Source organism: Amblyraja radiata, chromosome 10 (genome assembly GCF_010909765.2).
Source record: "Amblyraja radiata isolate CabotCenter1 chromosome 10, sAmbRad1.1.pri, whole genome shotgun sequence".
Lineage (NCBI taxonomy): Eukaryota > Metazoa > Chordata > Chondrichthyes > Rajiformes > Rajidae > Amblyraja > Amblyraja radiata.
In genome coordinates this window covers 22,525,242-22,552,819 of record NC_045965.1, presented here as the reverse complement: position 1 = coordinate 22,552,819, position 27,578 = coordinate 22,525,242, and the positions used below count along the sequence as shown (strand labels likewise).

Below are 27,578 nucleotides of genomic sequence, written 5' to 3'. Positions count from 1 at the left end.
AACGATGAAAAGGAAGAACAGCATCTTAACTTCTGACTGGGGATAGTGCAGCTTTCTGGATGCCATTTTCACTTGGAATGTTTTCCCCAATTATAAACCACATTAATATAACAGCTTTAACAAGTAAAATCTCGTGATGCCTATCTACTTTATAAAAAATAATTCAGATAAAATATAGTATTCAATGACAGATTCCCAGATGGTTCAAGAAAAAACATTAAATAATATAAGAAAAGATAGAGACGGGTTTAGTGATGGAAGTTCTGCTCAAGATCTGAATAACTAAAAACACCGCTACTTGTCATAGAATCATAGAAGCATATAGCACAGGATCTGAAGAAGGGTCTCGACCCGAAACATCACCTATTCCTTCTCTCCAGAGAGGCTGCTTGTCATAGAAACATAGACATAGAAAATAGGTGCAGGAGGAGGCCATTCGGCCCTTCGAGCCAGCACCGCCATTCATTGTGATCATGGCTGATCGTCCCCTATCAATAACCCGTGCCTCCCTTCTCCCCATATCCCTTGATTCCACTAGCCCCTAGAGCTCTATCTAACTCTTGTTCTCGCCTCTAAAGCTTGTCCTGCTGAGTTACTCCAGCATTTTGTATCTATCCTTAGCACAGAAACAGGTGCTCTCGATTCACCTTGTGATGCCTATCTATGCTAATCCCATTTGCCCGGATTAGGTTTGTATCCCTCCATGCCTTTCTTAACTGTTGAAATACCTTTAAGACACTAGTGCTCAATTTTGATCAGCATGGAACAGGTAGCCTGCATGTCATAAACTTTGGATAATTTAACTCCCAATCTAACTGCCCTTAATTAATCCCTAAATGGCGATTACCCAAGGTTAGATTGACAGGCATGACATTACTTAGGCTACCACTTTTTCCATTATTAAATGAGCAATAGCAATTTTGAGCAATATCAACAGTACCACAATTTATGGACTAAGCTCATCACCACCTTCTCGAGGGCAGTTAGGGATGGACAGTTAAATGCTGACTCAGCTTGTGAAGACTAGTCTTTAGAGATACAGCGCCAAAACAGCGCTTCGGCCCACTGAGTCCCTGCAACCAGCGATCCCCGTACAATCACCTACCTTTTATCTGTTAGACCCCTGCCACTGCAGGAGTCTCTAATACTTCACATTTGCTCAAGCTCACCGGGGTTTCTCTCAGTAAAAATCCACATTGTAATCATGAATAGTCACACTCCAATCTCCCTAGGCATTTGCTCTTCCATACATATTTGGATCAATGACTGCTTCTGTCATTGCCCCAACTGAGCATCAAAGAGCATATTATAGGTGAGCAGGAGCAACAATTGTACTTATATAATGGATTGAAAGGATAGCGATTACGTTTTTGATGAATAAGCCATCTGCAGATATTCTCGTTCACGAAGGAACTGCAGATGCGGGAAAATCGAAGGTAGACAAAAATGCTGGAGAAACTCAGCATCTATGCAAATTTATATCGCTTTGATTCTCCCGAAACTTAGGGCCTCACTCACCCAGACCTGCAAATTTATAGCCTATTCCCTTCGCTCCAGATGCTGCCGCACCCGCTGAGTTTCTCCAGCATTTTTGTCTACCTTCAGATATTCTCCCTGTTTAATCGATTCCTGTGAGATGACTGTGTGCCAACTACCAGTTTCACCTCAGGAAACCTTGTTCTGTGCTCAGCTACTACCTGACCCAAAAACAAGTCTCTCCCCTCATCTGCTGATCACAATGGTCTGACTGTCAACAAATATGGGCATGGTATATCAGCAGAAAACTGTTCCATAATGCAACAGATCTAGCAGCCTTAGTCTGAGAACAGAGATTTGTTGCACCAATGTGCAGAATAACTTTGGATAGTCACCTAGTGTATTTGATGCCCTCATTATCAAATATTTAAAAGGAGCACCATTCCCAAAGTAGACACCCTTCCATCTCAGCACAATGCTTGTTTTCCATCTTTGAGATTTATTTACAAATTTAACAATAAATATTCCAGCTGTTTAAATAATTAGCACCAGCCCTCCGGTAAAATCTGACAATGTTTAGGTATGTTTAATTGAACTAAAAGAGAACATACCTTACACATCCGTCTGCAACATTAGGCACATACAAGGTAATGTGAATAGGAATTTGACAACTTGTACGTAGTTCGGCCATGGCGCGAAGAGCCTCCCCTTCATTGCGTGGAGAAGTCACCTTTGTGCATCCTAGGTAGGTTAACTTGTTGAACAGCACGCTCTCCTCTTCCTCGGCAGTAGGCGATGCACCCCTTAAAGCAGGCAGCTCTGCTGAAAGTGTTCATATATTAATATCACTCACAGCAGTTAAAAGGCACATCACACAACAACAGACTCCTGACCTGCAGTACACATTCTGGTAAAATGCTATAAATGGAAGTCGAATGATATCAAAGGGTATCAAAAGATTGAGGTCATTGCATTTTAACAGTGTACACTGCATTGATGGCTGATATTTTCAAAAGAACCATGAAAACTAGGAAAACTTTGAGTATGTAGGAAAGAACGGCAGATGCTGGATTAAATCAAAGGTAGACACAAAATGCTGGAGTAACTCAGCGGGACTGAAGAAGGGTCCCAACCCGAAATGTCACCCATTCCTTCTCTCCAGAGACGCTGCCTGTCCCGCTGAGTTACTCCAGCATTTTGTGTCTAACTTAGAAAAACCTTAATATTTAGGAGCATTGCCTGGACTGGAACAGCCAACCCAAGTCAAAGATGGCAAAAGCTGGGGTAACAGCAGGTCGGGCAGCTTCTCTGGAGAACATGGATAGGTGTTGTTTTGGGTTGAGACCCCACTGATGGCTACCTCCATGACTCATTTTGTGACCTGGATTTTGTCACGGTCTTCTCCATCTTGCATCATTCCTTCCACATTGCTCCCTGCAAGATCTGAGTGGACAGCTGGCTCGGAACAAAGATTATCACAATCACAATCAGAATAATACTTTATTAGCCAAGTATGTTTTGCATGTGAGGAACTTCATTTGCTAAGTCAGTCATACAAATAAAAAGCAATGGAACACACAAAATACATTTTAACATAAACATCCACCACAGTGACTCCTCCACATTCCTCACTGTGATGGAAGGCCTCGAGCCCTCCGTTGACAGGACGATCTTACTCCTGTAGACAGCGGTGTTTTGGCTCTCCGCATCGGGGCGATCAGCTCCTGCATCGGGGGGATGTCAGTTCCCCTGCGCCAGGTGATCGAACCCCTCGTCTGGGCTGGTCGAGTCTCTGCATCGTTGGAGAGCTCGACTAGCCTCTCCCAAGACTGCGAGCTCTTGATGTAAAGTCCGCAGTAACCATTGCTACCGGCATATTCGAGACTGACGTGGCAGGTAACGTTCCTCCACTGAATTTCTGTTCAAAGCGAGAGGAGAATGCATTGATCTAATCAGGGATGGACTCCTTATTGGATGGGTCTCCAGTTTGGTTCAGAATGTCCTTTTGACATCTTTAATGGCTCTGCAAAGGTTGTAGATAGATTTCTTATAGCACTTGGGGCTGTTTGACATAAATGCTGCAGACTAGGACGTCAACTGAGAGTGGACCTCGCAGAACATCCATGGTTACACATGGTTACACATCCATGGTTACACATACACACAAGCGTATCATTTACTATGGTACAGTTTTTTACACACTTGCTGATGAAGCAGCAGCATATTCATCTAGGTTAGCTGCAGTGTCCTTGAATATGGACCAGTCTACTGACTCAAAGCAGTCGATAGAGGGCCTGTCCAACTTAGCGATTTTTTCGGCGACTGCCGTGTCATATCAGGGTCGCCAAAAGATTTTGAACATTTCGAAATCCAGCGGCGACATAAAAATGTTGTGACACTTGAGGAAACACCGCTTTTTTGGTGACCTGATACGTCAGTCAATGATGCCGGACAGGCCGTTTAGGATCTCACCTGTTTACTCAGACCAGCATTACATGACTTTCAGAACTGGGTCCCTTTTGCTTCCATTTCTGCTTACAAGCAGGGAGCAGAAGCACAGCCAACAGGTCAGATTTACCAAACTGCAGTCAGAGTATGGAGCGGTGGACGTCTTTGATGGTTGTGTAGCAGTGTTTGGGCCTCTGGTTAGGAGGAAATGTGCTGATAATCTTTTGGTAGCACGTTCTTGTGAACTAGGTGGAAATCAAAGAGAACTTTATTCACTAAGTCAAATATAGCACAAAAGTGTTTATGGTTGTTAGGAGCCAATATTTCCGTTTGATGACAGCACTGCAGGAGCTCCCCAAGGCAATGATCTAGACCCAAACATTTCAAGTTGTTTCCTTCCGTCATAAGATCAGAAGTGGGGCTGATCACTGATGATTACAATGAGCTCATTCAATTGAAAATTCTTTCCTCAAATAATAAAGCAGCCTATGCAATAGGAAGAAGGATCCCGACCCGAAACGTCACCTATCCAGGTTCTCCAAGGATGATACTTTGATCCACTGAGTAACTGCAGCACTTTGTAGCTTTTTTCAGCCTGTACATTCACTTCACATAAGCAATAGCAACAATCATCCCCAGCAAAAGACAGTCTCAATACATCCCTTGATACCCATCAAATTATCCCCTTCTATTAGTATTGTGTTTGTAACAACTGAACCACCCACACAAATACTGTGTTTTTTATAGGTCAGAGCCCAGGCATCCTACAGCACAATTCCACCAGCTACAAGGACATGACAGGAATGTCAGAAGAATCTCTCCTTTATCCTGGATATCTACCAAGGCAATTCACCGCTACCATCTTATCCGCATTCTACATACCATCCTGAGTTAATACCAATGTGGCACTGGATCAATTATACTCAGTCTTCAATTATTATTTTCAGACAGCAAACTCTATTGCCCTGTTCATCATCGCTGGCGACTCCAATCAAGTTAATTTCAGGAATGTACTCCTCAACCGCAACATTTTAATGCGGGTGGAAGGAACTAACTTTTTAAAACAAAGTCGTTGCTAGATAAGGAGCTTATCAAACAAGATGATAATTGCTGTTAGAAGCAGGTTATTTGAGGGGAAAGGAACATCAGACAAGTGGGATGTTTTTAAAAGTGTGGTGACCCCGTTAGAATGAAGGAAAAGCAGGCAAACGTAAGGAAGCTTGGCCGACGAGGGAAATTGATGCATTGGTCAAAAGCAAGAAGTATGCATGGGACAGGTATAGGCAGCTGGGATCAAGTGCATACCTGGAGGAGTTTCAGGAACTAAGGAGTAAACTGAAAAAGGAGATCAGAAGGGCAATAAGATAGCTCTGGCGGGTAGCATTAAGAACAATCACAAAAGATTTTATAAATGCATAAGGAGGAAAAGGGTAACTAGAGAGAGTAGGACCTCTCAGGAATCAAAGCGGTCACCTCTGTGGAAACACAGAAACATAGAAAATAGGTGCAGGAGTAGGCCATTCGGCCCTTCGAGCATGCACCGCCATTCAATATGATCATGGCTGATCATCCAACTCAGTATCCTGTACCTGGAACCACAGGAGATGGGCAAAGTCCTAAATGAGTACTTCTCTGTATTTATGATGTAGTGCTGCCAAACCCGACGAGTTACTCCAGCACTTTGTACCTACCTTCAGCATTTAGATATGATCATCTCTGAAGAATTATTAGTTGTTGAGAGAGATAGTTATTAGACATGTCTACTTTTGGTGATACTTATGGTATCTTGCTGAAAATCATCCACTCTGCAAGTCTCTAATTTCACATTGAGGCTCCTCTAGGAACAGTGATGGCATATTGGAGGCTGCAAGTACACACAAGATCTTGATTTGTCATCAGTTGGCTCTGGCGAACATAACAACACACTAGACGTTGTGTCCAGTTGAATGTAATACGGATCCCAAAAATGAGGCCGGGCAGTACCTCTGGAGAAAAAGATGGGTGACGTTTTGTGTTGGGACCCTTCTTCACACTGAAAGTAGGAGGTGGGAGAGGACATGAAGAGCTGGAGGCGAGAAAGGAACAGGACCAATCAGGGCCAGCCACCATTGACTTCAGGTAGTGCATTGCCTGGTAGGTCCATTGTTGACTAGATAAGTCTTGATCTCAAGAGAAACATTGCGGAGAACTGTGAAACTGGTAAAACGACTCAGGAGGAGGAAGGGGACAAGGAGGGAGGGGGGGAGGAAGTATGAGATGAAGTTACTTAAAATTAGAGAATTAAATGTTCATACCACTGGTTTGTAAGCTACCCAAGCAAACTATGAGGCGCTATTCCTCTAATTTGTGTGTGGCCTCATTCTGGAAAGTGGTGGAGGCCCAAATGGGAAGGGGAGTTGTAATGGTTGGCAACCAGGAGATCCCGTGGGACTATTAATTTCTAACCATCAGGAATGCTCCATGCTGCTGTAATGAGAGGACGGACAGGATCTGCTCAATGTCCAAGATTTGCAAAGCCAATACGGAACTGCTTAAAAACACCACATAATGTTCTGCTTTTGTATTTTAGACTAACTGAAGTTTTTAAATATTTATTTCCCAGGACAGGAAAACCATTTCAGCTTTCAAAGCGGTTAGTCCAACAGATGAGACCTGTTGATAAGGAATATGCATGATAAAAACAACTTCAAATCCTGTCGAAATGCCACCGTGGAATTAATTGTGGTTTAATGTAAGCCGTATTTACGACTGTATGGGAAGTTTCTTACTAAGGCTCATGCACATTTGAACTAGCAGTGTCATCTTAACTGAGGGGCAAAGTACAAAATGTCATTCTCATGCTGTTGACACAGTGGTTGATAAGCAGGTTTCCCATCCAGGAACACGGTGAGCTGCCCTGCACCACATTCTTATTGTCTTCATGTTGAATGTAACCACTCAAGGTTATTAGGTTGCATGACAGTGCACAGTTAAGCATGTATCCCAAGATATAACCATATAACCATATAACAATTACAGCACGGAAACAGGCCATCACGACCCTTCTAGTCCGTGCCGAACATGTATTCTCCCCTAGTCCCATATACCTGCGCTCAGACCATAACCCTCCATTCCTTTCCCGTCCATATAACTATCCAATTTATTTTTAAATGATAAAAACGAACCTGCCTCCACCACCTTCACTGGAAGCTCATTCCACACAGCCACCACTCTCTGAGTAAAGAAGTTCCCCCTCATGTTACCCCTAAACTTCTGTCCCTTAATTCTCAAGTCATGTCCCCTTGTTTGAATCTTCCCTACTCTCAGTGGGAAAAGCTTATCCACGTCAACTCTGTCTATCCCTCTCATCATTTTAAAGACCTCTATCAAGTCCCCCCTTAACCTTCTGCGCTCCAAAGAATAAAGCCCTAACTTGTTCAACCTTTCTCTGTAACTTAGTTGCTGAAACCCAGGCAACATTCTAGTAAATCTCCTCTGTACTCTCTCTATTTTGTTGACATCCTTCCTATAATTAGGCGACCAAAATTGTACCCCATACTCCAGAATTGGCCTCACCAATGCCTTGTACAATTTTAACATTACATCCCAACTTCTATACTCAATGCTCTGATTTATAAAGGCCAGCACACCAAAAGCTTTCTTTACCACCCTATCTACATGAGATTCCACTTTCAGGGAACTGTGCACAGTTATTCCCAGATCCCTCTGTTCACCTGCATTCTTCAATTCCCTACCATTTACCATGTACGTCCTATTTTGATTTGTCCTGCCAAGATGTAGCACCTCACACTTATCAGCATTAAACTCCATCTGCCATCTTTCAGTCCACTCTTCCAACTGGCATAAATCTCTCTGTAGACTCTTCATTATCCACAACCCCACCTATCTTATATCATCTGCATACTTACTAATCCAATTTACCACACCATCATCCAGATCATTGATGTACATGACAAACAACAGTGGACCCAACACAGATCCCTGTGCACCCCACTAGTCACTGGCCTCCAACCTGACAAACAACCATCCACCATTACTCTCTGGCATCTCCCATTCAGCCACTGTTGAATCCATCTTGCTACTCCACCATTAATACCCAACCATTGAACCTTCTTAACCAACCTTCCATGAGGAACCTTGTCAAAGGCCTTACTGAAGTCCATATATACAACATCCACTGCTTTACCCTCATCAATTTCCCGAGTAACCTCTTCAAAAAATTCAAGAAGATTAGTCAAACATGACCTTCCAGGCACAAATCCATGTTGACTGTTCCTAATCAGACCCTGTTTATCCAGATGCTTATATATATTATCTCTAAGTATCCTTTCCATTAATTTGCCCACCACTGACGTCAAACTAACAGGTCTATAATTGCTAGGTTTACTCTTAGACCCCTTTTTAAACAATGGAACAACATGCGCAGTACGCCAATCCTCCGGCACTATTCCCGTTTCTAATGACATTTGAAATATTTCTGTCATAGCCCCTGCTATTTCTACACTAACTTCCCTCAATGTCCTAGGGAATATCCTGTCCGGACCTGGAGACTTATCCACTTTTATATTTCTCAAAAGTGTCAGTACTTCCTCTTCTTTGAATCTCATAGTTTCCATAGCTACTCTACTTGTTTCCCTTACCTCACATAATTCAATATCCTTCTCCTTGGTGAATACCGAAGAAAAGAAATTGTTCAATATCTCCCCCATCTCTTTTGGCTCTGCAGATAGCTGTCCACTCTGACTCTCTAATGGACCAACTTTATCCCTCGTTATCATTTTGCTATTAATATAGCTGTAGAAACCCTTTGGATTTACTTTCACCTTACTTGCCAAAGCAACCTCATATCTTCTTTTAGCTTTTCTAATTTCTTTCTTAAGATTCTTTTTACATTCTTTATACTCCTCAAGCACCTCATTTACTCCATGCTGCCTATAATAATTGTAGATCTCTCTCTTTTTCCGAACCAAGTGTCCAATTTCCCTTGAAAACCATGGCTCTTTCCAATTTTTACTATTTCCTTTCAACCGAACAGGGACATAAAGATTCTGTACTCTTAAAATTTCACCTTTAAATGTACTCCATTTCTCTTCCACATCTTTCCCATAAAACAAAAAGTCCCAATTTACTCCTTTTAAATCCTTTCGCATCTCCTCAAAGTTAGCCTTTCTCCAATCAAAAATCTCAACCCTAGGTCCAGTTCTGACCCTCTCCATAATTATATTGAAACTAATGGTATTGTGATCACTGGTCCCGAACTGTTCCCCAACGCATACCTCTGCCACCTGACCCGTCTCATTTCCTAACAGGAGGTCCAGCACCGCCCCTTCTCTAGTAGGTACTTCTATGTATTGCTGCAAAAAACTATCCTGCACACATTTTACAAACTCAAACCCATCCAGCCCATTTACAGAATGTGTTTCCCAGTCTATGTGTGGAAAATTGAAATCTCCCACAATCTCCCGACAGATGGCACAATGGGCTAAGTGTTCGGCTGGCAACCGGAAGGTGGCCGGTTCGAATCCCGCTTGGAGTGCATACTGTCGTTGTGTCCTTGGGCAAGACACTTCACCCACCTTTGCCTGTGTGTGAATGTGTGTGAGTGATTGGTGGTGGTCGGAGGGGCCGTAGGCGCAGAATGGCAGCCACGCTTCCGTCAGTCTGCCCCAGGGCAGCTGTGGCTACAGAAGTAGCTTACCACCACCGAGTGTGACTGAGGAGTGAATGAATAATGCGATGTAAAGCGCCTTGAATATTAGAAAGACGGTATATAAATCCCATCCATTATTACCTTGTGCTTACTACTAATATCTGCAATCTCCTTACATATTTGCTCTTCCAATTCTCGCTCCCCATTTGGCGGTCTATAATACACCCCCTATAAGTGTTGCTACCCCTTTCCCATTTCTCAGTTCCACCCAAATAGCCTCCCTAGACGAGCCCTCTAATCTATCCTGCCAAAGCACTGCTGTAATATCTTCCCTGATAAGCAATGCAACACCTCCACCTCTTGCCCCTCCAATTCTATCACACCTGAAGCAACGAAATCCTGGAATATTTAGTTTGATGCATGAGAACATATTCTTACTCATGCTAGCCTCAGTAATGGAATCAAGGATTTGACTTTCTATAAAATTGAGTTTGATCTCTTTATAAGAACTTCATTGCAGCCAATAAACCAAAGTGAACATGAAATTTGGTTAACTTCTTTCTATGAAGAGTCTTTTGCTGAAGGAAAGCAGAGCAAAATGCATAACACTGTTCAAAGGCATTCTTTGTTAATTGTACCCAATTCCTGATTGTGAAACACAGGAGGCATGCAATAACATTCAGAACAATGTTACATGAAAGTGTGTAAAGATTCAAACAAGTTTTAAATTAAACATATTTGTAAATAACTCTCTCAATAGCTGTGATCCCACGCTAGCACTTGTGCAACAAAGGTAATTAACACTAATATGCAAAAAAAATGGTATTTCTTCAGAATGATCACTGTAATAAAATGTCTGAAGGATATACTTCTCTTTCTTTCTCTATTCAGTTGTATTTCCAGGTTATTGTAGAATGACAAATTACTGGCTGCTGAAATCTACACCAAATTAACTGTTAGAAGATTTTATAAAGATTCATAGTTGAACTCTGAAAATAATTTTAGTCCGGAAATATGCATCTAATATTAAAACTGTTCAACTATTTTCATCTTTCTTCTGTGTTTACGATAAACGATACAACTTTATTCATCCCTGGAGGGAAATTGGTCTGCCGACAGTCACAACACACAAAAAGAAAATCACCTGGCATCTCATTTCACCTTACCTAAAATGGAGTACCCTAACATGGGAAAGATGTAACACACAGGGATTGATCATATTTTTCACCATATCCCAAATGTAATCTGGGTCATAGATATGCACATTATCTCAGGAATTTAGTGTGGCAACACCAATGACATGGAAGGAGGAGGGCCAGGAACTTTCAGCTTCGGGAAGGTGGCAGCTAATAACAGGCAAATGATTTTACATTCTGTGATGCTCGTATGGAATCAGCAAAACTCTAAGGTTTAATGTAGACCACTTAAATATGGTCTTGAGGGCTATCGATAGAAACATAGAAAATAGGTGCAGGAGTAGGCCATTCGGCCCTTCGAGCCTGCACCACCATTCGATATGATCATGGCTGATCATCCAACTCAGTATCCCATCCCTGCCTTCTCTCCATACCCCCTGATCCCTTTAGCCACAAGGGCCACATCTAACTCCCTCTTAAATATAGCCAATGAACTGGACTCAACTACCTTCTGTGGCAGAGAATTCCACAGATTCACCACTCTCTGTGTAAACTTCAGAAACTCGAGAAACTTCACTGCTTTAGATATAATAAAATGTAAATGATCTCATGCCGATTATTACCTGCCACATTCATAATTAAAAAACACTATTTCACGTCAATCAGCCTCTTTCAGAACGTTCTAAGGAGAGGGAAGGAGCTAAGAATGGAGGGCATCTACATCCACCACCTAAACTGGTTTAACACTGAGCCAGCTAAATTATGAGTTATATGGAGCACATAAAAATGATTATAGTGATTCACACTAAGTTCTTGAGATGTTGGTGGTATACCCCTCAAGCCTCTCCAAGCCTCTCCTTCCCTTTAAATGAGTTTTGAGCATCCATCCAGCCAACTGAGACAAAAGCACACTGGATAGCCACCAAGTGGTCACAGGAGCAGAAGGCAACCTCATCTCCATTACACAGCTACATCTCTTCACCAGATAAAAGCTGTCCAGGGTCTGACCTCCCCAGAGGAGCATGGGTGATGCTCAACAGACTTCGTACTGGAGTTGGGCGTTTCAATGCCAGCATGTGGAGATGGGGACTACGCCTGAGCACAGCCTGTGAATGCGGAGCAGAACAACTAGTCAGCCAACCATGTCATCTCTGAGTGCCTGCTCTACCACTCAGGGCATGGCAGACATTGACACAGAGACAACAACCTGGCTACTCAACACCCGGCTTGAGATCTAACTATTCCTTTGGTTTATTTATGTTTCATTCGCAAGAAGTAGAAGATCTCAATTTTTTCCTTTTTTGGTGAAAAGTCATTGACCTGAGATGTTAACTGTTTTTCTCTCTCCACAGATGCTGCCTTACCTACTGAATGTCACAGTTCTGTTTATCGCACCTTTAACAGTTCCTTGAGGTAGCAGTGATGGACTTTGTTTATCTTGAAAAGCTACAGACCTTATATTGACAGTGCCTCAAGAATGGTTAGAATGGAAATCCATGGCCACTCCTTTCTGACAGAGAATAGCAGTGTGTTTCAAGAATGGCTACCATGCTCACCTTCAATGGCCTCCAAAACCAAAAGCAACCTAGGTCAAGTCAAGTCAAGTCACATTTATTTATATAGCACATTTAAAAAACAACTCTCGTTGGCCAAAGTGCTTTACATTTGTTATAAGAATAGCACAACAAAACAGACTACATACATATATACATGTAGCCCTCACTCAGAGGACGTCAGGAAAGGCTTGGGAGTATATATAAGTCTTTAGTCTTGACTTAAAAGAGTCGATGGAGGGGGCAGTTCTGATGGGAAAGGGGATGCTGTTCCACAGCCTAGGGGCTGCAACCGCAAAGGCGCAGTCTCCCCAGAGCTTATGCCTAGACCGTGGGATATTCAGCAACCCCAAGTCGGCCAATCTGAGGGGCCTGGAAGTGGAGTGGTGGGTGAGAAGACTTTTTATGTAGGTGGGGGCAAGCCCATTGAGGGCTTTGTAGACATGGAGGAGTATCTTGAAGTTTATACGGAACCGCACGGGGAGCCAGTGGAGAGAGGCCAGGATCGGGGTGATTTGGTCCCTTTTTCGGGTGCCCGTCAGGAGTCTCACTGCGGCCCCACCAATCACAGACATAGACATTATTCTCTCCATCCCTTGCCCTCTCTGTAACTTTAAACATGCTTGGTTTCTAATTTTCCCATGATCAAGTGCCATTGACCTGAAGCGTTAAATCTTTTTTTCTTGCCAAAGATCTCCCTGACGTGAGGAATGTTTCCAGCGGTTTGAGGTTTTATTTCATCGTAAATTCAGTTGGTTACACACAATGTTGCTCTGCAGATGGCACTTGTAGAACTTGAATTGCAAGTAAACAGTCTAATATGTGATACAACCATTCAACAATGAAGCTGAAGAGAGTTCTGTTTCAGGAAAGCAACTTCCTCTCCTCACTGAGGAAATATACATGCAAATAATACTGAGGCCACTTTCAGGGCAGAGTGGAAGCAACATAATTAATGTGATTGTATTCAAAATATCCAAAATACGACACAGGGTGCAAAGTAGATGCACATTTCCCCTTTTGCTCTGTTTGCCTTCCTCAAAGTCTACCACAGATGACAAGGATCCTAATCTGTGTAACACGGTAACATTATCTGCTGCAAGGTTGTCACGATATAATGTTGTTCCCCGCTTCCATGAACTGGAGTGACACAGGAGTGGGCAATATTCACGGCATTGAAGTTTGTGCCAGGCATCTTACCAAATTTCTAATATTATTCAGTATCACAGAGAATATCATTTCACGTGAACATATTATGAGTAAAGTCTATGCAAAAACATGCTATTTCTTGGAAAAAAAGACAGAAGAGGCTGGAGTAGCTCAGCGGGTCAGGTGGCATCTCTGGACAACATGGATAGGTGACATTTTGTGTCGGGATCCTTCTTCAGATCCAAAATGTCACCTATACATGTGTGCGTCTGAAGATGTTACCTGACCCGAAAAGTCACCCATCCTTTGTCTCCAGAGATGCTGCCTGACCCGCTGAGTTACTCGAGTACTTTGTGTCTATCTTTGGTATGTCACCTATCCATGTTCTCCAGAGATGCTGCTTGACCCACTGAGTTACTCCAGCAATGTGTGTATTTTTTTGTAAACCAGCATCCTTGTCTCTCCAAACTATTTCTTGTTCCCTGCTGGCATGCGTGCATCTATTCTCTGTGCTCCAGTTATATATATTTAATCCGTCTTAAGCACACATCAATAAGTACTTGATTACCTTCCATTGCAGAGGAATCCAAGATTAAATGCAGAGGCTTTTGTTTCAACATTTTTTCTCGGGTCCTCAGGCTTCTACATCCACTTTCTCCTGCTGCTCCAGTTATTATTTCATCTTTCTGTCCTTCCTCCAGTGCTGCCTTTAGTTGCTGCTCATCCCCATTACAAGCGATCTGGAGAGGGTGACAACAAAGTAACGCATTGCAAAGTCATTCACAACATGTAGACATACATTACAATCCAATGCATTTGTTCAGTCACCGGCTACTGAAAACTCTCCAGCTTCACCTAATATTTGGGGTATTTTTTAAAGTTACAAAACTCTTCACTTACTGAATCTGAAACATAAACCAATTTACGCAAGCTTTTAAAACTTGCTGCTTATATAAAATCAGAACTTAATTGCACAGATTAGAGTCTCATTTTATATTTTCAATAAATTACTTAATTTAATAATTTTCTCCAGAGTTCTGAAATGAACTTGGCAGCCTTCATCATTCTAAATTAGCCATGAAGACAAGAAACTGCCTGTAATCTGAAACTAAAAAAAATGCTGGATGAACTCAGTGGGTTGAGCAGCATCTGTGAAAACAAAGGGACAGTCAGTATTGTGGGTTGAGATCCTGCATGAGGTCTGAGAGAGGCAGGTGAAAGGTGGAACCGGATGAGAAAGTGAAGGAAGGGCAGACGGAGCAAGGTGGGGAAGGGGTGAGGGAGGTGGAGACGGAGGCTGGCAGGTGTTAAGTGGAGGCACAAGAGGCTGCCTGTGCCCCTTACTCTCTCCTTGGGATTCACCCACACCCTTTTTGACCAACCCATCTACCTGCGACGCCACCTTAAATGAACTATGTACCTGCACTCCGAGATCACTCTGCTCTACGATACTTCCCAGAGTCCTACCATTCACTGTGTAGGTCCTGCCCATATTAGACTTTCCAAAATACAACACCTCACATTTCCCTGTATTAAATTCCATCAACCATTCCTCAGCCCACCTGGCCAACTGATCAAGATCCTGCTGCAATTTCTGACAACCATCTTCACTATCTGCAATACCACCTACATTAGGGGAATATTATGGGTATTCAAAACTAGAGATCTATGGCAGGAATATCATTGGCCTGAAATATTAATATTGCTTCTTTCCCCATAGACACTTCATGACATGCTGGGGTTACCTAGTTTCTGGATTTAGTTTTACCTGAAAGTGTGGTAGAATCAGGCATTATTCTATAAATGAATACCCCACCAAACCTATGGTCAGTTGAATGTACTAAAGCAGGGCGGCACAGTGATACAGCAATAGTGTTAGTGCTTTACAACACCAGTGGCCCATGTTTGATCCTGACTATGGGTGCTATCTGTATGGAGTTTGTATATTCTCTCTGTGACCGCGTGGGTTTTCTCCGGGTGTTCCGGTTTCCTCCCACAGTCCAAAGATGTATGGGTTTGTTGGTTAATTGACTTCAGTAAAGTTGTAATTGTCTCTAGTGTGTAGGATAGTGCTAGTGTATGGGGTGGCCACTGGTCAGCGCAGACTCGGTGGACCGAAGGGCCTGTTTCCACACTGTATCTCTGAAGTCTAAAGTAAAGTCTAAAGCAATTAAATTATCCAGCCTGTGCTGAATCTATCTCCAACATATGGCATTATTAGAATCTGGGATTACAGCTGGAACATAATTTGTGTCTGAAATCAATGTCATGGCTCTGCACCCCTTGTCTTTGCAAACTGTTACACTATCTTGAAACACTGAAGAACTCATAAGTTCATAAGTGATAGGAGCAGAATTAGGCCATTCGGCCCATCAAGTCTACTCTGCCATTTAATTATGGCTGGTCTATCTAACCCTCCTAAACCCATTCTCCTGTCTTCTCCCCGTAACCCCTGACGCCCGCACTAATCAAGAATCTATCTATCTCTGTCTTAAATATATACATTGACGGCTTCCACAGCCTTCTGTGGCAATGAATTCCACAGATTCACCACTCTGACATAAATTCCTCCTCATCTCCTTCCTCAAGGAATGTCCTTTAATCCAGAGTCTATGACCTCTGGTCCGAGACTCTCCCACTAGTGGAAACATCCTCTCCACATCTACTCTATCCAGGCCTTTCCCTATTCGGTACGTTTCAATGAGGTACCCTCTCATCCTTCAATACTCCAGCGAGTAGAGGCCCAGTGCCACTTAATGGAAAGCAAGCTGTCTTTTCAATGTATCTTTCTCTCAGAATGCTTACTTCTGTAAGGATACGTTGTTTTCTGCTTCCCACCACACGATTGTGGTGCAGTAAACCTATGTCAAGAATCAAGAGAGCCAAGAGAGTTTTATTCTCATATGTCCCAAAATGGAAAAATGAAACTCTTACTTGCAGGAGCAGTGTAACGGGTTTGTGAACACAGTATTCAATACATAATATAATAAACAAACAAAAAAACCCCAAGAAGTTCAATATAAATAAAAACAATTTAGTGCTTAAACAAAACAAAGCCCAAAATCCTAGTGCAACCTTGGCAGAGTTTAGTTGCAGTTTATAGCCTGATGGTTGTTGGGAAGAAGCTGTTCCTGAACCTGGACTTGCTGTTTTCAGAATCCTATATCTTCTTACTATATTTAAGAGGGAGTTAGATGTGGCCCTTGTGGCTAAGGGATCAGAGGGTATGGAGAGAAGGCAGGTACGGGATACTGAGTTGGATGATCAGCCATGATCATATTGAATGGCGGTGCAGGCTCGAAGGGCCGAATGGCCTACTCCTGCACCTAATTTCTATGTTTCTATGTTTCTTACCTTAGATATGAAGAGTGAAATGAGAGCATGGCCGGAGTGGTGTGGGTCCTTGATGATATTAGCTGCCTTTTTGAGACAGTCTCTTATAGATCCCTTTGATGGTGGGGAGGTCAGTACCCCACACCCATACCCTTAACAGTATTCCTGCAAAAACACTGAAAATCTGCATTTCCTGTTTTGTACAGCAGTTTATGGAGATTGAAGGAAAGCCTGCTAAGCGTGATCAAATGCTGCAAAGTTGAGAGTTTAAGCAAGAAGAGTTCTGGCCATAAAGAGAGACAGACTAAAGTTTTTGTCATAAAAAAGTCAGAGAAAAGTTTTTGTTCTTGATAAGAATAAATGGCTGGTTACCTTCAACGCTGGTTTTTCTTCATTGGTGGCGGACGGATCTGCTTGCTGAGACACAATGACAAACTCCTCGCTGTTCACTGTGGAAACAGAGTCTGAGGAACCGCTCACCTTCCTCAAAGCAGCCTGGTCATCCATCGCATAACAACGCACGGCAGCACCCTGAAAGAGTGTATAAAAAGGATCTCTGAAAAAAGTCATGAAACCTCATCACGGCAGCAGCTAAATCCAATTATCAGTTAAATTAAACAATATCCTACAAATGTTTACACTTGTATCGGCTTCACCTGCGGCTTTCCTTGTAGCAAGACTAAATTATTGACAACACAATTCATCATACACTAAGGTTCTGAGCTAAACTGTAAGGGGGATATAGAGGAATCTCGGAGGAATACAGGCTAACTGAGTGGGTGAGGACATAGCAGGCTGAATATAACTCAAAAAAGAAAGGGCGTCCACATTGGTTAAAAATAACTAAAACAGTGGAGTATTTCTTTAAATGCTAAATGATTGAAAGATACATTCAGAGGAATCTAGGTGTCCTTGCACATGAATCACTGGAAGTTAAAATGCAGGTACAGTGAGCCATCAGGAAAGCAAATTATATGTTGGCCTTTATTCCAAGAAGATCCAAGCTCAAAAGTAAAGACATCTCAATGCAGCAATACAGAGCACTGGTGAGACTGCTCCTGCAATATTGCGCACAGCTCTCGCTACCTAAGGAGATATACACTTGCAAGAGGAAGTTCAATAAAGGTTCGCCAGAACGGAACAGCATAGTGGCACAGGGGCATAGCTGCTGCCTTACAGTGCCAGAGACCTGCGTTTGGTCCTGACTACGGGTGTTGCCTAAAGTTTGTACGTTCTCCCTGCAGCCGCGTGGGTTTTCTCTGGGTGCTTCGGTTTCCTCCCACACTCCAAAGACGCACAGGTTTGTAGGTTAATTGGCTTCGGTAACATTGTAAATTGCCCCTAGTGTGTAGGATAGAACTAGTGTACGGGGTGATTGCTGGTCAGCGCAGACGCGTTGGCCGAAGGGCCTGTTTCCGCGCTGCTTATCTGATATAAAGTCTACAGTAAAGTAATGATTCCTGATGATAGTGTTGTTCTATTAGGAGAGATTAGGCAGATCTGGCCTACACTCTGGAGTTTAGTAGAATGTTAAAAGAATACAATTTTTTACAAACTAGACAGGGTTGATGTAGAATTGACGACTTGCCTTGCTAAGTGCATAGAACCAAGGGTTAATTATCTGAAACGAAGGTGAAAGCCATTCAAGATCGGAAATAAGAAAACACAGCTACAGTTCAGGAGATCTTTGGAGTGCCCTACAAAAGGACCACACAGGCTCAGCCATTGAGTGCGTTCAAGGCAATGATCAATATATTTTTAGTTCTTAACAGAATTCAACGGTTACCGCAGGGAAGTAGTACAGAGGTTAATGATCAGCCTTCATCTTATTAAATGTCAGGATACGTACGTTTTGACTAAACCTGAGATACATAAAGAGATCGGAAGAGAAGGCCATATGGCCATTCGAGCCTGCTCCGCAACGCATTACAATTTAAAAATCTACCTCAGCCTTGAATGCCCCAGGCCCCAGCTTGGAGCTCTGACCCGGGCCCCAGATGGAGCTCTGTCCTCTACCTTGATCCCCTGCCCTGCCCCACTTCCAGAGCATCACCCTGAGACATTTGTTTGCAGATCCTTCTTCAAAGTCTCACCCAACAATTAGACCACAAAGAGCAAGGCTTAAAGTTCACGAGGACCACGATAAGCATGGATTGTTCTGGCTCTAGATAACTGAGGGTATCTGAACTAAGATAATTGGTTACTCTTTCCTTTAATGGATGAATACAAACAAGAGGCACAATAATGAAATTAGAGCTAGTTTTTCACCAATTGAACCTTTCTTCCAAGGGAATATAAATCTATAATGAAATCTGCGAAATATTTTTTATGCTTGGACATGTGAAGTTACGAAGACTGAAATCAATGCAATGTTATCAGCAATCCAGATTAGTAACCCAAATAATGTTACTAATTCAAATCGCATGATAGCAGTTATGGAATTCGCATTCAGTTAATTATATTGATTTTCTAAAATGTAGTCTCCATAATTTAAACTGGAAAGAGTGCAGTGAAGATTTATGAGAATATTTCCAGGACTTGAGGGCCTGAGTTATAGGGAAAGGTTGGGTTGGCTAGAACTTTATTCCTTGAAATGCAGGAGGATGAGTGGAGGTGACATGGAGGTGTATTTCTACTCAGATGGTGGTGGGTATATGGAACAATTGCCAGAGGAGGTAGTTGAACCAGGTACAATAACAACATTTAAAATACTTTTGGACAGTTAGATTGGTAGGAAAGGCTTAGAGGGATACTAGACCAAGTGGGACCTGTTGGGTCCCTATCACACGGGAGGCCTGGTCCCCCAACGTAACCCGTTCCCCCAACGCAATATTCCACCACTCACCCATAGCCCCACAGGAGGCCTATTCCACAACTCACCCGTTCCCCAACGCAACCCGATTCCCCAACGCAATATTCCACCATTCACCGCTAGGCCCTAACTGTGCAGGGGCGGCTCGTTTCCCCTTATTCACTCTCCCTCATTTTAAACTTTTTTTAAAAATGCTGCCAGGAAAAAAAATTAGATTTCACTTGCTGCCAGAACTCAGTGTCCTGTGATTCCAACATTGCTGCGGGCAGGGCCAGCAAGGATTTGGATTTTTGACACTGATAAGTTAAGTGAAAAGTTAAATGTTTTAAGTTTTAAATGTGAATAACTTGTAAAACTTACCATCAATCTAAATGAAACTTGATACACCGCACCACAGGACAATGGTGAGTAAGGCGGTCTAAAAATGTAGCGCTATTGTGTACAGTTTTGGCATAATTCAGCGCATGAATTGCACACACACAGACAAGATGAGAGTTTTAGTAAAACATAGATGAGTTCAAAGCAGGAAAATTGGACTAGCTTAGATGGGGCATAGATGAATTGGGCCGAGGGGCCTGTTTCCATGCTATATGGCTCTAATGGTGAATGTGGATGTTTCGTGATTGGACTGTGAAGAAAAATTCTGACCCACAGCAATACAAATTATTATAAATACCCTTTTAAATGACCCGCTGGCTGTAAATAACCACCATGTTGAAACAGAACAATAACGTGAAGACACAAAATGTCATCAGTATTTGTGTTGCCAACCCAGTCAATCTCCCACAGCCCTCCTTACAAACAGCTGGAGAACCTTGTCAAAATTTGAAGAGTTGAGAAAGGCAAGCAACAATTTTTTCACTTAAAAACAGAAAATGCTGGAAACATTCAGTAGGTCGGGAAAGATATGTAAAGATAAGAACACTTAGCCTTTGATTCGGCAAGTTAACTATATTTGCCTTTTCTGCAAATGCTTCTTGACCTGATGAGTGTTTCCAGCACTTTGCTTTTATTTCAGGTTTCCAATGTCTGAAGTGTTTTCTTTGATTTTTCAGCAGCCTGTATCAGTTATACTTACAGAATTATATTTTACAGACAAATGCCAGACACCTATTTCATAATGAAGATAAAAGAGACTGCAGATACTGGAATCTGGAACAAAAAAACATAATGTCGGAGGAACTCAACGGGTCAAGCAGCATCTGTTAAGAACAAATGTGCAAGTCGACGTTTTGGGTTAAAACCTTGCATCAGGATCTTCCCTCTCAACCTTAAAACTTGCCCATACCTGGATAACTCCCATCCCACCGGCAAGACAAACACACCAAAGTGGAATAGAAACAGACAGGAGTGGCCTGGAAGCCCTCAGATGTTTCATGGCATCAGGCCAAACATGGGCAAGGAAACCTCCTCCTGATTACCATCCTCCATCAGATGATGAATCAGGGCTCCTGCATGTTGAACAACAGTTAGAAACAGTACTGAAACTCTGGGTGGAGACTTCAATGCCCATTACTAAGAGTAATAAAGGATTTAGCTGGCAGATATATTCTGAAACTGAAAGCAAAATGGATAAACTAGTTTGACCTTGTCCTGACGAATGTAGCTGTTGCAAATGCATCTGTTCATGATGGGAACAACCATAAACAGGTAGGAACAACCACTGTACAGCCCTTGCAGGGACAAAGTCACATCCTCAAACCAAAAGAGCCTTCTGTGGTTTGATCAACAGCAGCCTGAAATGTACAACATCACAATCTTTCCTCATGAACTGACATTTCCTCCCTCCACCAGTGCAATAAAGCCAGGGGATTAGCCATGCTTCAATGAGGATTGAAGGGCATGTACCATGCGTAGCTAAAATTAAGATATCAACTGGGTGATGCAGCAGTACAGGAATGCACGCATAGGAATGCTAAACAGCAAAACCAGCTGGAGCAGTAGAGGGAACTAAGCAGTTCCACAATTAAAGAATCAGTTCTGCCACCTCAAGCTGGAGGACAATTAAACAGCTAAAACAACGAGATGGTTCAAAGATCAGCCATCCCCATCAATAATGGTTGAATCTACCACTTACTAAAGATTGGAATAGACAAAAGTATACCAGAGGAACAAGCCCATTAGCCCACAATGTCTGTGCTCAACATGATGCCAAGATAAGATCATCTCATCTGCTTGCACATGATCTGTAACCCTTCATTCCATGCACATCCATGAGCCTATCTAAAAGCCTCTTAAACACCACTGACATATCTGCCTTCACACCCCCACACCTGGCAACACATTCCAGGCACCCATCACCCTTTGTGTAAGAAACTTCTATCAGGTCATCCCTCAACCTCCAGTTGGATGATCAGCCATGATCATATTGAATGGCGGTGCAGGCTCGAAGGGCCGAATGGCCTACTCCTGCACCTATTTTCTATGTTTCTATGTTCCCGAGAAAACAACCTTAGTCTGTCCAAATCTCCTTATAACTAATACCCCCAAATCCAGGCAACATTTTGGTAAATGCCGTCTACACCCTATCCAAAGCCTCTGCATCCCTCTGTAATGGGGCAACCAAAACTACACACAATACTCCAAATGAGGCTTGACCAAAGTCCTCTAATTCTGCATCATGACCTCTTGATTCTGACACTCAATGCCTCTGAATTAAGCTGAACAATTTTTATGTCATATTCAGCCAGAGGTGTTGAGTAGACAACCGTCTTGGTTTCCACCTGATATTACCATTATTTCATGTAATTTGATTCACGGAACATCTGACAGCACTAAAAGCAGCAAAGGCTATGGGACCAGAGCATTCTAGCTGTTATACTAGATTCTTGTTTTTCACTACAAGGTGCTCTAGTAGAGTTACAATTGTTAGGTTTATCCTAACAACATAAGATGGGGCAAATCCAATTCTCCTGGTCTACTCTCTGAGTAACCCAACCATCAGCTTGCAAATTGAGAAATGTGGTGGAAGACACCAAAGCAGGTTCTAAGGGTCAACAGCATGTTCATATATTTACTATTTGAACATGGAGCTGAGTGTGGTATCAGATGATCCTTTAATATAAAGAGGACCAATGATGTAACTAAAGATGATGTGAGGACCAGTGTTCACACATGTCTGACGTCAGTTGAACTGCTGTTGATCGAGACCTGTGCAATAGGTAGTGGGGGTCCCACTACGTAGGGATTCTGCCCCTCTACATCAAGGACCTAGGGTGGAGGGCATTGCACCGAGGAGTCCCTTGTAACCTGTTTCTCTCGCGGTTCACAGACTCGCCAGCCGCCTGCCACTTTCGCAAGCTGGAAGAGCCTGTGTTCCACGTGTACATGGAGTGTTGCGAGGTTGCAGCCCCTGTTCCAACAACCAAAGGGGCTGCTCCTTGCCTTCTGGCTGAGCTTCACACCCACCATCCTCATCTTTGGACACCCGAGGGTACGGCCAAAGATGGCCTAGTTGGGTTGCTCCAAGGCCTGTCCAAGCTGGCCATCCACGAGTCATGGCACCAGGCAGAAGAGGGCTCTGGCCAGGCCGGCTGCCTGCCCCTTTTATGTTACGTCCGTGCCCGGTTGGTATTAGAGGGGGACTACGCACTGTCCATGGGCGCCCTGGGGGATTTCTGGGACATCGGGTTGGTTGGTGAAATGCATACTCAATAAGGATGGGGAAATAGTGATTTAATATTTAAGAAGATTTGCCTTATTTTGTTTTATGGTGGTGGGTTTGTTTGTGTTTTTTTTGTGTATTTTTGTAAATAGTTGATTACAATTATTTCTGTTAATTAAAAATAAATAAATAAATATGCTGATAAGGATTTAAAAGGAAGAAAAGAAGAAAGAAAGTGCTGGAAATCTTCTGTTCATCTCATTCAATCATTGAAAGGAAACTAATCAGATCAAATATCCAAAGCACACTTCTTGTTCAAACTTTACTTCGGAAGGAAAGCTCCAGAATCATATTTTGGAACTCACTCTTTCAAGACTGGAGCACATCTCGGGCAATTCTCAGGCAGTCCTGGGGAATGTCCCACTTAGATTCCATCAGCACTGATAACTCTTTTCAGAGATGAGTTTTAAAAAGTTTATATCAAACTTAAAGCATACCCCATTGAAAATATGCAATTCCATTGAAACTGTCTTCCTACCTGAAATTATATGGAACCTATCGTAATCCAGTGGAAGATTGGAAGTTGTGTTTAATCATCTGGAATGCAATTCAGAAACCAACTTTGCAACAAAATTGTATCAAACACAGATACCAAATAAGAGAGGGCGATAAGCTGAACCCGACTTGCCCAGGCTGGTCCAGATGGACCATCATTGGCATCTGAGAAGACTCTGCATGTCCACGAGGATTCTCTCAAAAACTTCTACAGAAGCGCTGTAGGAGGTTTTTCCTAATGGGATGCATCTCAATCTGGTATGAAATCTAATTTGTTCTTAACCGCATGAAAGTGCAGAGAGTGGTGAACACAGCCGTCCATCAAAGGCTCGACATTTCCATTCCCTCCTGCTCATCTTCACTGTGCATTGTAATAACAAGAAGAATTGTCAAGGATGGCTGCCACAACGGCCATTCCATTTTCTCACACACACATTCTGTGAAAAGATATACAAAACTGAAAGTCCAAACATCAAGACTTAAGTATAGCTTCTTCCCCAATGCCATCAGATTCCTGAATTAATCACTTCTTTCAACGCCCTTGCCGGGGCGGGGGGGGGGGGGGGGGGGGGGGGGGGGGGGGGGATGCTGCCACATAACTCTAAAGGACTGGAGTCAAATGTTCTGGAGTAACTCAGTGGGTCAAACAGCATCTCTGAAGAACATGGATGGGTGACATTTTGGGTTGGGACTCTTCCTCAGACATTCAGAGGTGCAGGGGGGAAGAAAGGTGGGAGAGAGGAGAGGCAGGATAAAGTGTGACAGATGGGCACAGGTGAGGGTTTTTTTTTGGTAGGCAGATGATTCGAACAAAGGGCAGAGATTAAAGCACATATGGCTTGCCCACTGAGTTACTCCAGCACTTTCTGTCTGTTTGTGTAAACCAGCATCTGCAGTTCCTTGTTTCTACATTTGTAACTCATTTCTACCGTTCTGTTATTGTACTTTGATTTATTTTTGTACTACTCGGATTTAGCACTAAAATTGTACACCATTCTGCTGTTTTGCATTTGTCATCGTATTTGTTGATCACTAATCTACTCTCTCTGAGCTTCATGTGAACAAGGAATTTCATTGCACTCTGGTGTATAGGACAATAAATTAATTTGAATTTCCTGCCACCTGTTCTACAATATCTCAATACAAATAGACTTGCAAGTGTATAAGTGTAGAGTAATAGGAGTGGTCATTTAGCTACTCACTTATAATTGAACATAACTGATTTGTACTTCTTTACCAGCCCTTAATTCTTAAATCTTATTGTATTCATTTTGTTCATGCTGAACAAAGCAGCATTGAAGGTCATGCTAAACTTCAATGTTTTAACAATACATAGGATATGACAGGTTTAGAGGTATATAGGCCAAAAACAGGCAGATGGGACTAGTGTGGATGATGCATCTTGGTCAGCATGGCCACGTTGGGCCAAAGGGCAAGTTTCCATTTGTATGACTATGACCTACAGATAAATGACACGAGAATTCAATTTCCAATGTAGAAAGTTTGATATTTCGGAGACAGATATTTTGATGGACCCACTCAATTTCTTCCCCACAATAAGCTGCCGAATTCTCACAGGGCCATTTACAAGACTATGGAAATCAGCAGGGGAGTGGGACAAATTGGACAGCGCTGTCAAAGAGTCAGAACAGACACCATATAATTTTGAAATTCAATAACCTCAGAATACTCTCCAAATCTGCAGAGACCACAATTTTGACTGTCATTGGCATTGAGAGATCAATGAGAACACAGCAAAATAGCCAATTCGGCAATGAAGACATTGTGCAAGTCATTGTTTAGTGTAAAATTAAATCATGCAAAACAATTTCAAAGGTATCTGATATTTTCCTGCAAAAGCATTTTAAATGTGTTGCCATGCAGAACAGGTGAATGACAGCACCCTGAAGAGAATCAAAGTGCCTTTTAGTAGGATGTTCACCTTGAGTTCTGAGTTTAATGAGCACTCATCTACAGTCCACAACTCAATAAAAAAACTTGCTATTTCCAGAACTGTAGCCAGTTGATTAATAGGAATCATGCAGCCCAGCGATTCAGGCTTTAACGAATAGCATATGATCAACCATAAAATAATTACCAAGGAATTGACTGACAGTAATTTCTGCACAATAAAGGCATTCCAAATAATTACCTTCTTCTTTTAACAAACTTGAATTAAGCATAATTAAATTAAGAGTTCAAGACCTCCAAAAATTAAGTTGCTTCACATCAACTTAATCCATGCCACGTATGTCTGATGATACAGTGCCCTCCATAATGTTTGGGACAAAGACACATCATTTATTTATTTGCCTCTGTACTCCACAATTTAAGATTTGTAATAGAAAAAAAATCACATGTGGTTAAAGTGCACATTGTCAGATTTTAATAAAAGCCATTTGTATACATTTTGGTTTCACCATGTAGAAATTACAGCTGTGTTTATACATAGTCTCCCCATTTCAGGGCACCATAATGTTTGGGACACATAGCTTCACCGGTGTTTGTAATTGCTTAGGTGTGTTTAATTGCCTCCTTAATGCAGGTAGAAGAGAGCTCTCAGCACCTAGTCTTTCCATCAGCTTTGGAAACTTTTATTGCTGTTTATCAACACGAGGACCAATGAAAGTCAAATAAGCCATTATGAGACTGAGAAACAAGAATACATCTGTTAGAGACATCAGCCAAACACTAGGCTTACCAAAATCAACTGTTTGGAACATCATTAAGAAGAAAAAGAGCACTGGTGAGCTTAATAATTGCAAAGGGACTGGCAGGCCAAGGAAGACCTCCACATCTGATGATAGAAGAATTCTCTCTATAATAAAGAAAAATCCCCAAACACCAGTCCGACAGATCAGAAACACTCTTCAGGTGTGGATTTGTCAATAACCACTATCCGCAGAAGACGTCATGAACAGAAATACAGAGGCTACACTGCAAGATGCAAACCACTGGTTAGCCGCAAAAATAGGATGGCCCGGTAGTTTGTCAAGAAGTACTTAAAAGAGCAACCACAGTTCTGGAAAAAGGTTTTGTTGACAGATTAACATATCAGAGTGATGGCAAGAGCAAAGTACAGAGGAGAGAAGGAACTGCCCAAGATCTAAAGTATCTGTGAAACAGTGGTGGGGGTGTTATGGCCTGGGAATGTATGGCTGCTGAAGGTACTGGCTCATTTATCTTCATTGATACAACTGCTGATGGTAGTAGCATAATGAATTCTGAAGTATATAGACACATCCTATCTGCTCAAGTTCAAACAAATGCCTCAAAACATTGGCCGGCGGTTCATTCTACAGCAAGACAATGATTCCAAACAAACTGCTAAAACAACAAAGGAGTTTTTCAAAGCTAGAAAATGGTCAATTCTTGAGTGGCCAAGTCAATCACCCGATCTGAACCCAATTGAGCATGCCTTTTATATGCTGAAGAGAAAGCTGAAGGGGACTAGCCCCCAAAACAAGCATAAGCTAAAGATGGCTGCAATACAGGCCTGGCAGAGCATCACCAGAGAAGACACCCAGTAACTGGTGATGTCCATGAATTGCAGACTTCAAGCAGTCATTTCATGCAAATGATATGCAACAAAATACTAAACATGACTATAATTTACATGACATTGCTGTGTCCCAAACTTTATGGTGCCCTGAAACAGGGGAACTATGTATAAACACTGTTGTAATTTTGTACATGGTGAAACCGAATGTATAAAAATAGCCTTTATTAAAATCTGACAAAGTGCACTTTAACCACATGTGTTTTTTTTCTTCTATTAGGGCGTGGAGTACAGAATCAAATAAATAAATGATGGGTCTTTGTCCCAAAGATTATGGAGAGCATTGTATATAAAATGAAAATG

At 42.3% G+C, this 27,578-nt stretch overlaps 1 protein-coding gene across 3 annotated transcripts in view; it reads right to left on the bottom strand.

Annotated features, from left to right (window-relative positions):
- The window catches only part of rabgap1l (RAB GTPase activating protein 1 like), a 271,539-nt gene that overhangs the window by 240,447 nt on the left and 3,514 nt on the right, over positions 1-27,578 (bottom strand). For 2 of the 3 annotated variants that reach the window (XM_033028335.1, XM_033028337.1), the window contains exons 2-4: positions 17,118-17,276; positions 13,981-14,152; positions 2,088-2,298 (exon numbers count right to left, since the gene is read on the bottom strand). In XM_033028335.1, the coding sequence (XP_032884226.1) occupies positions 2,088-2,298; positions 13,981-14,152; positions 17,118-17,252 (518 nt within the window). In that variant the 5' untranslated portion in view covers positions 17,253-17,276. The remainder of the gene's footprint in view (positions 1-2,087; positions 2,299-13,980; positions 14,153-17,117; positions 17,277-27,578) is intronic. The other variant, XM_033028336.1, reaches the window with a different exon arrangement.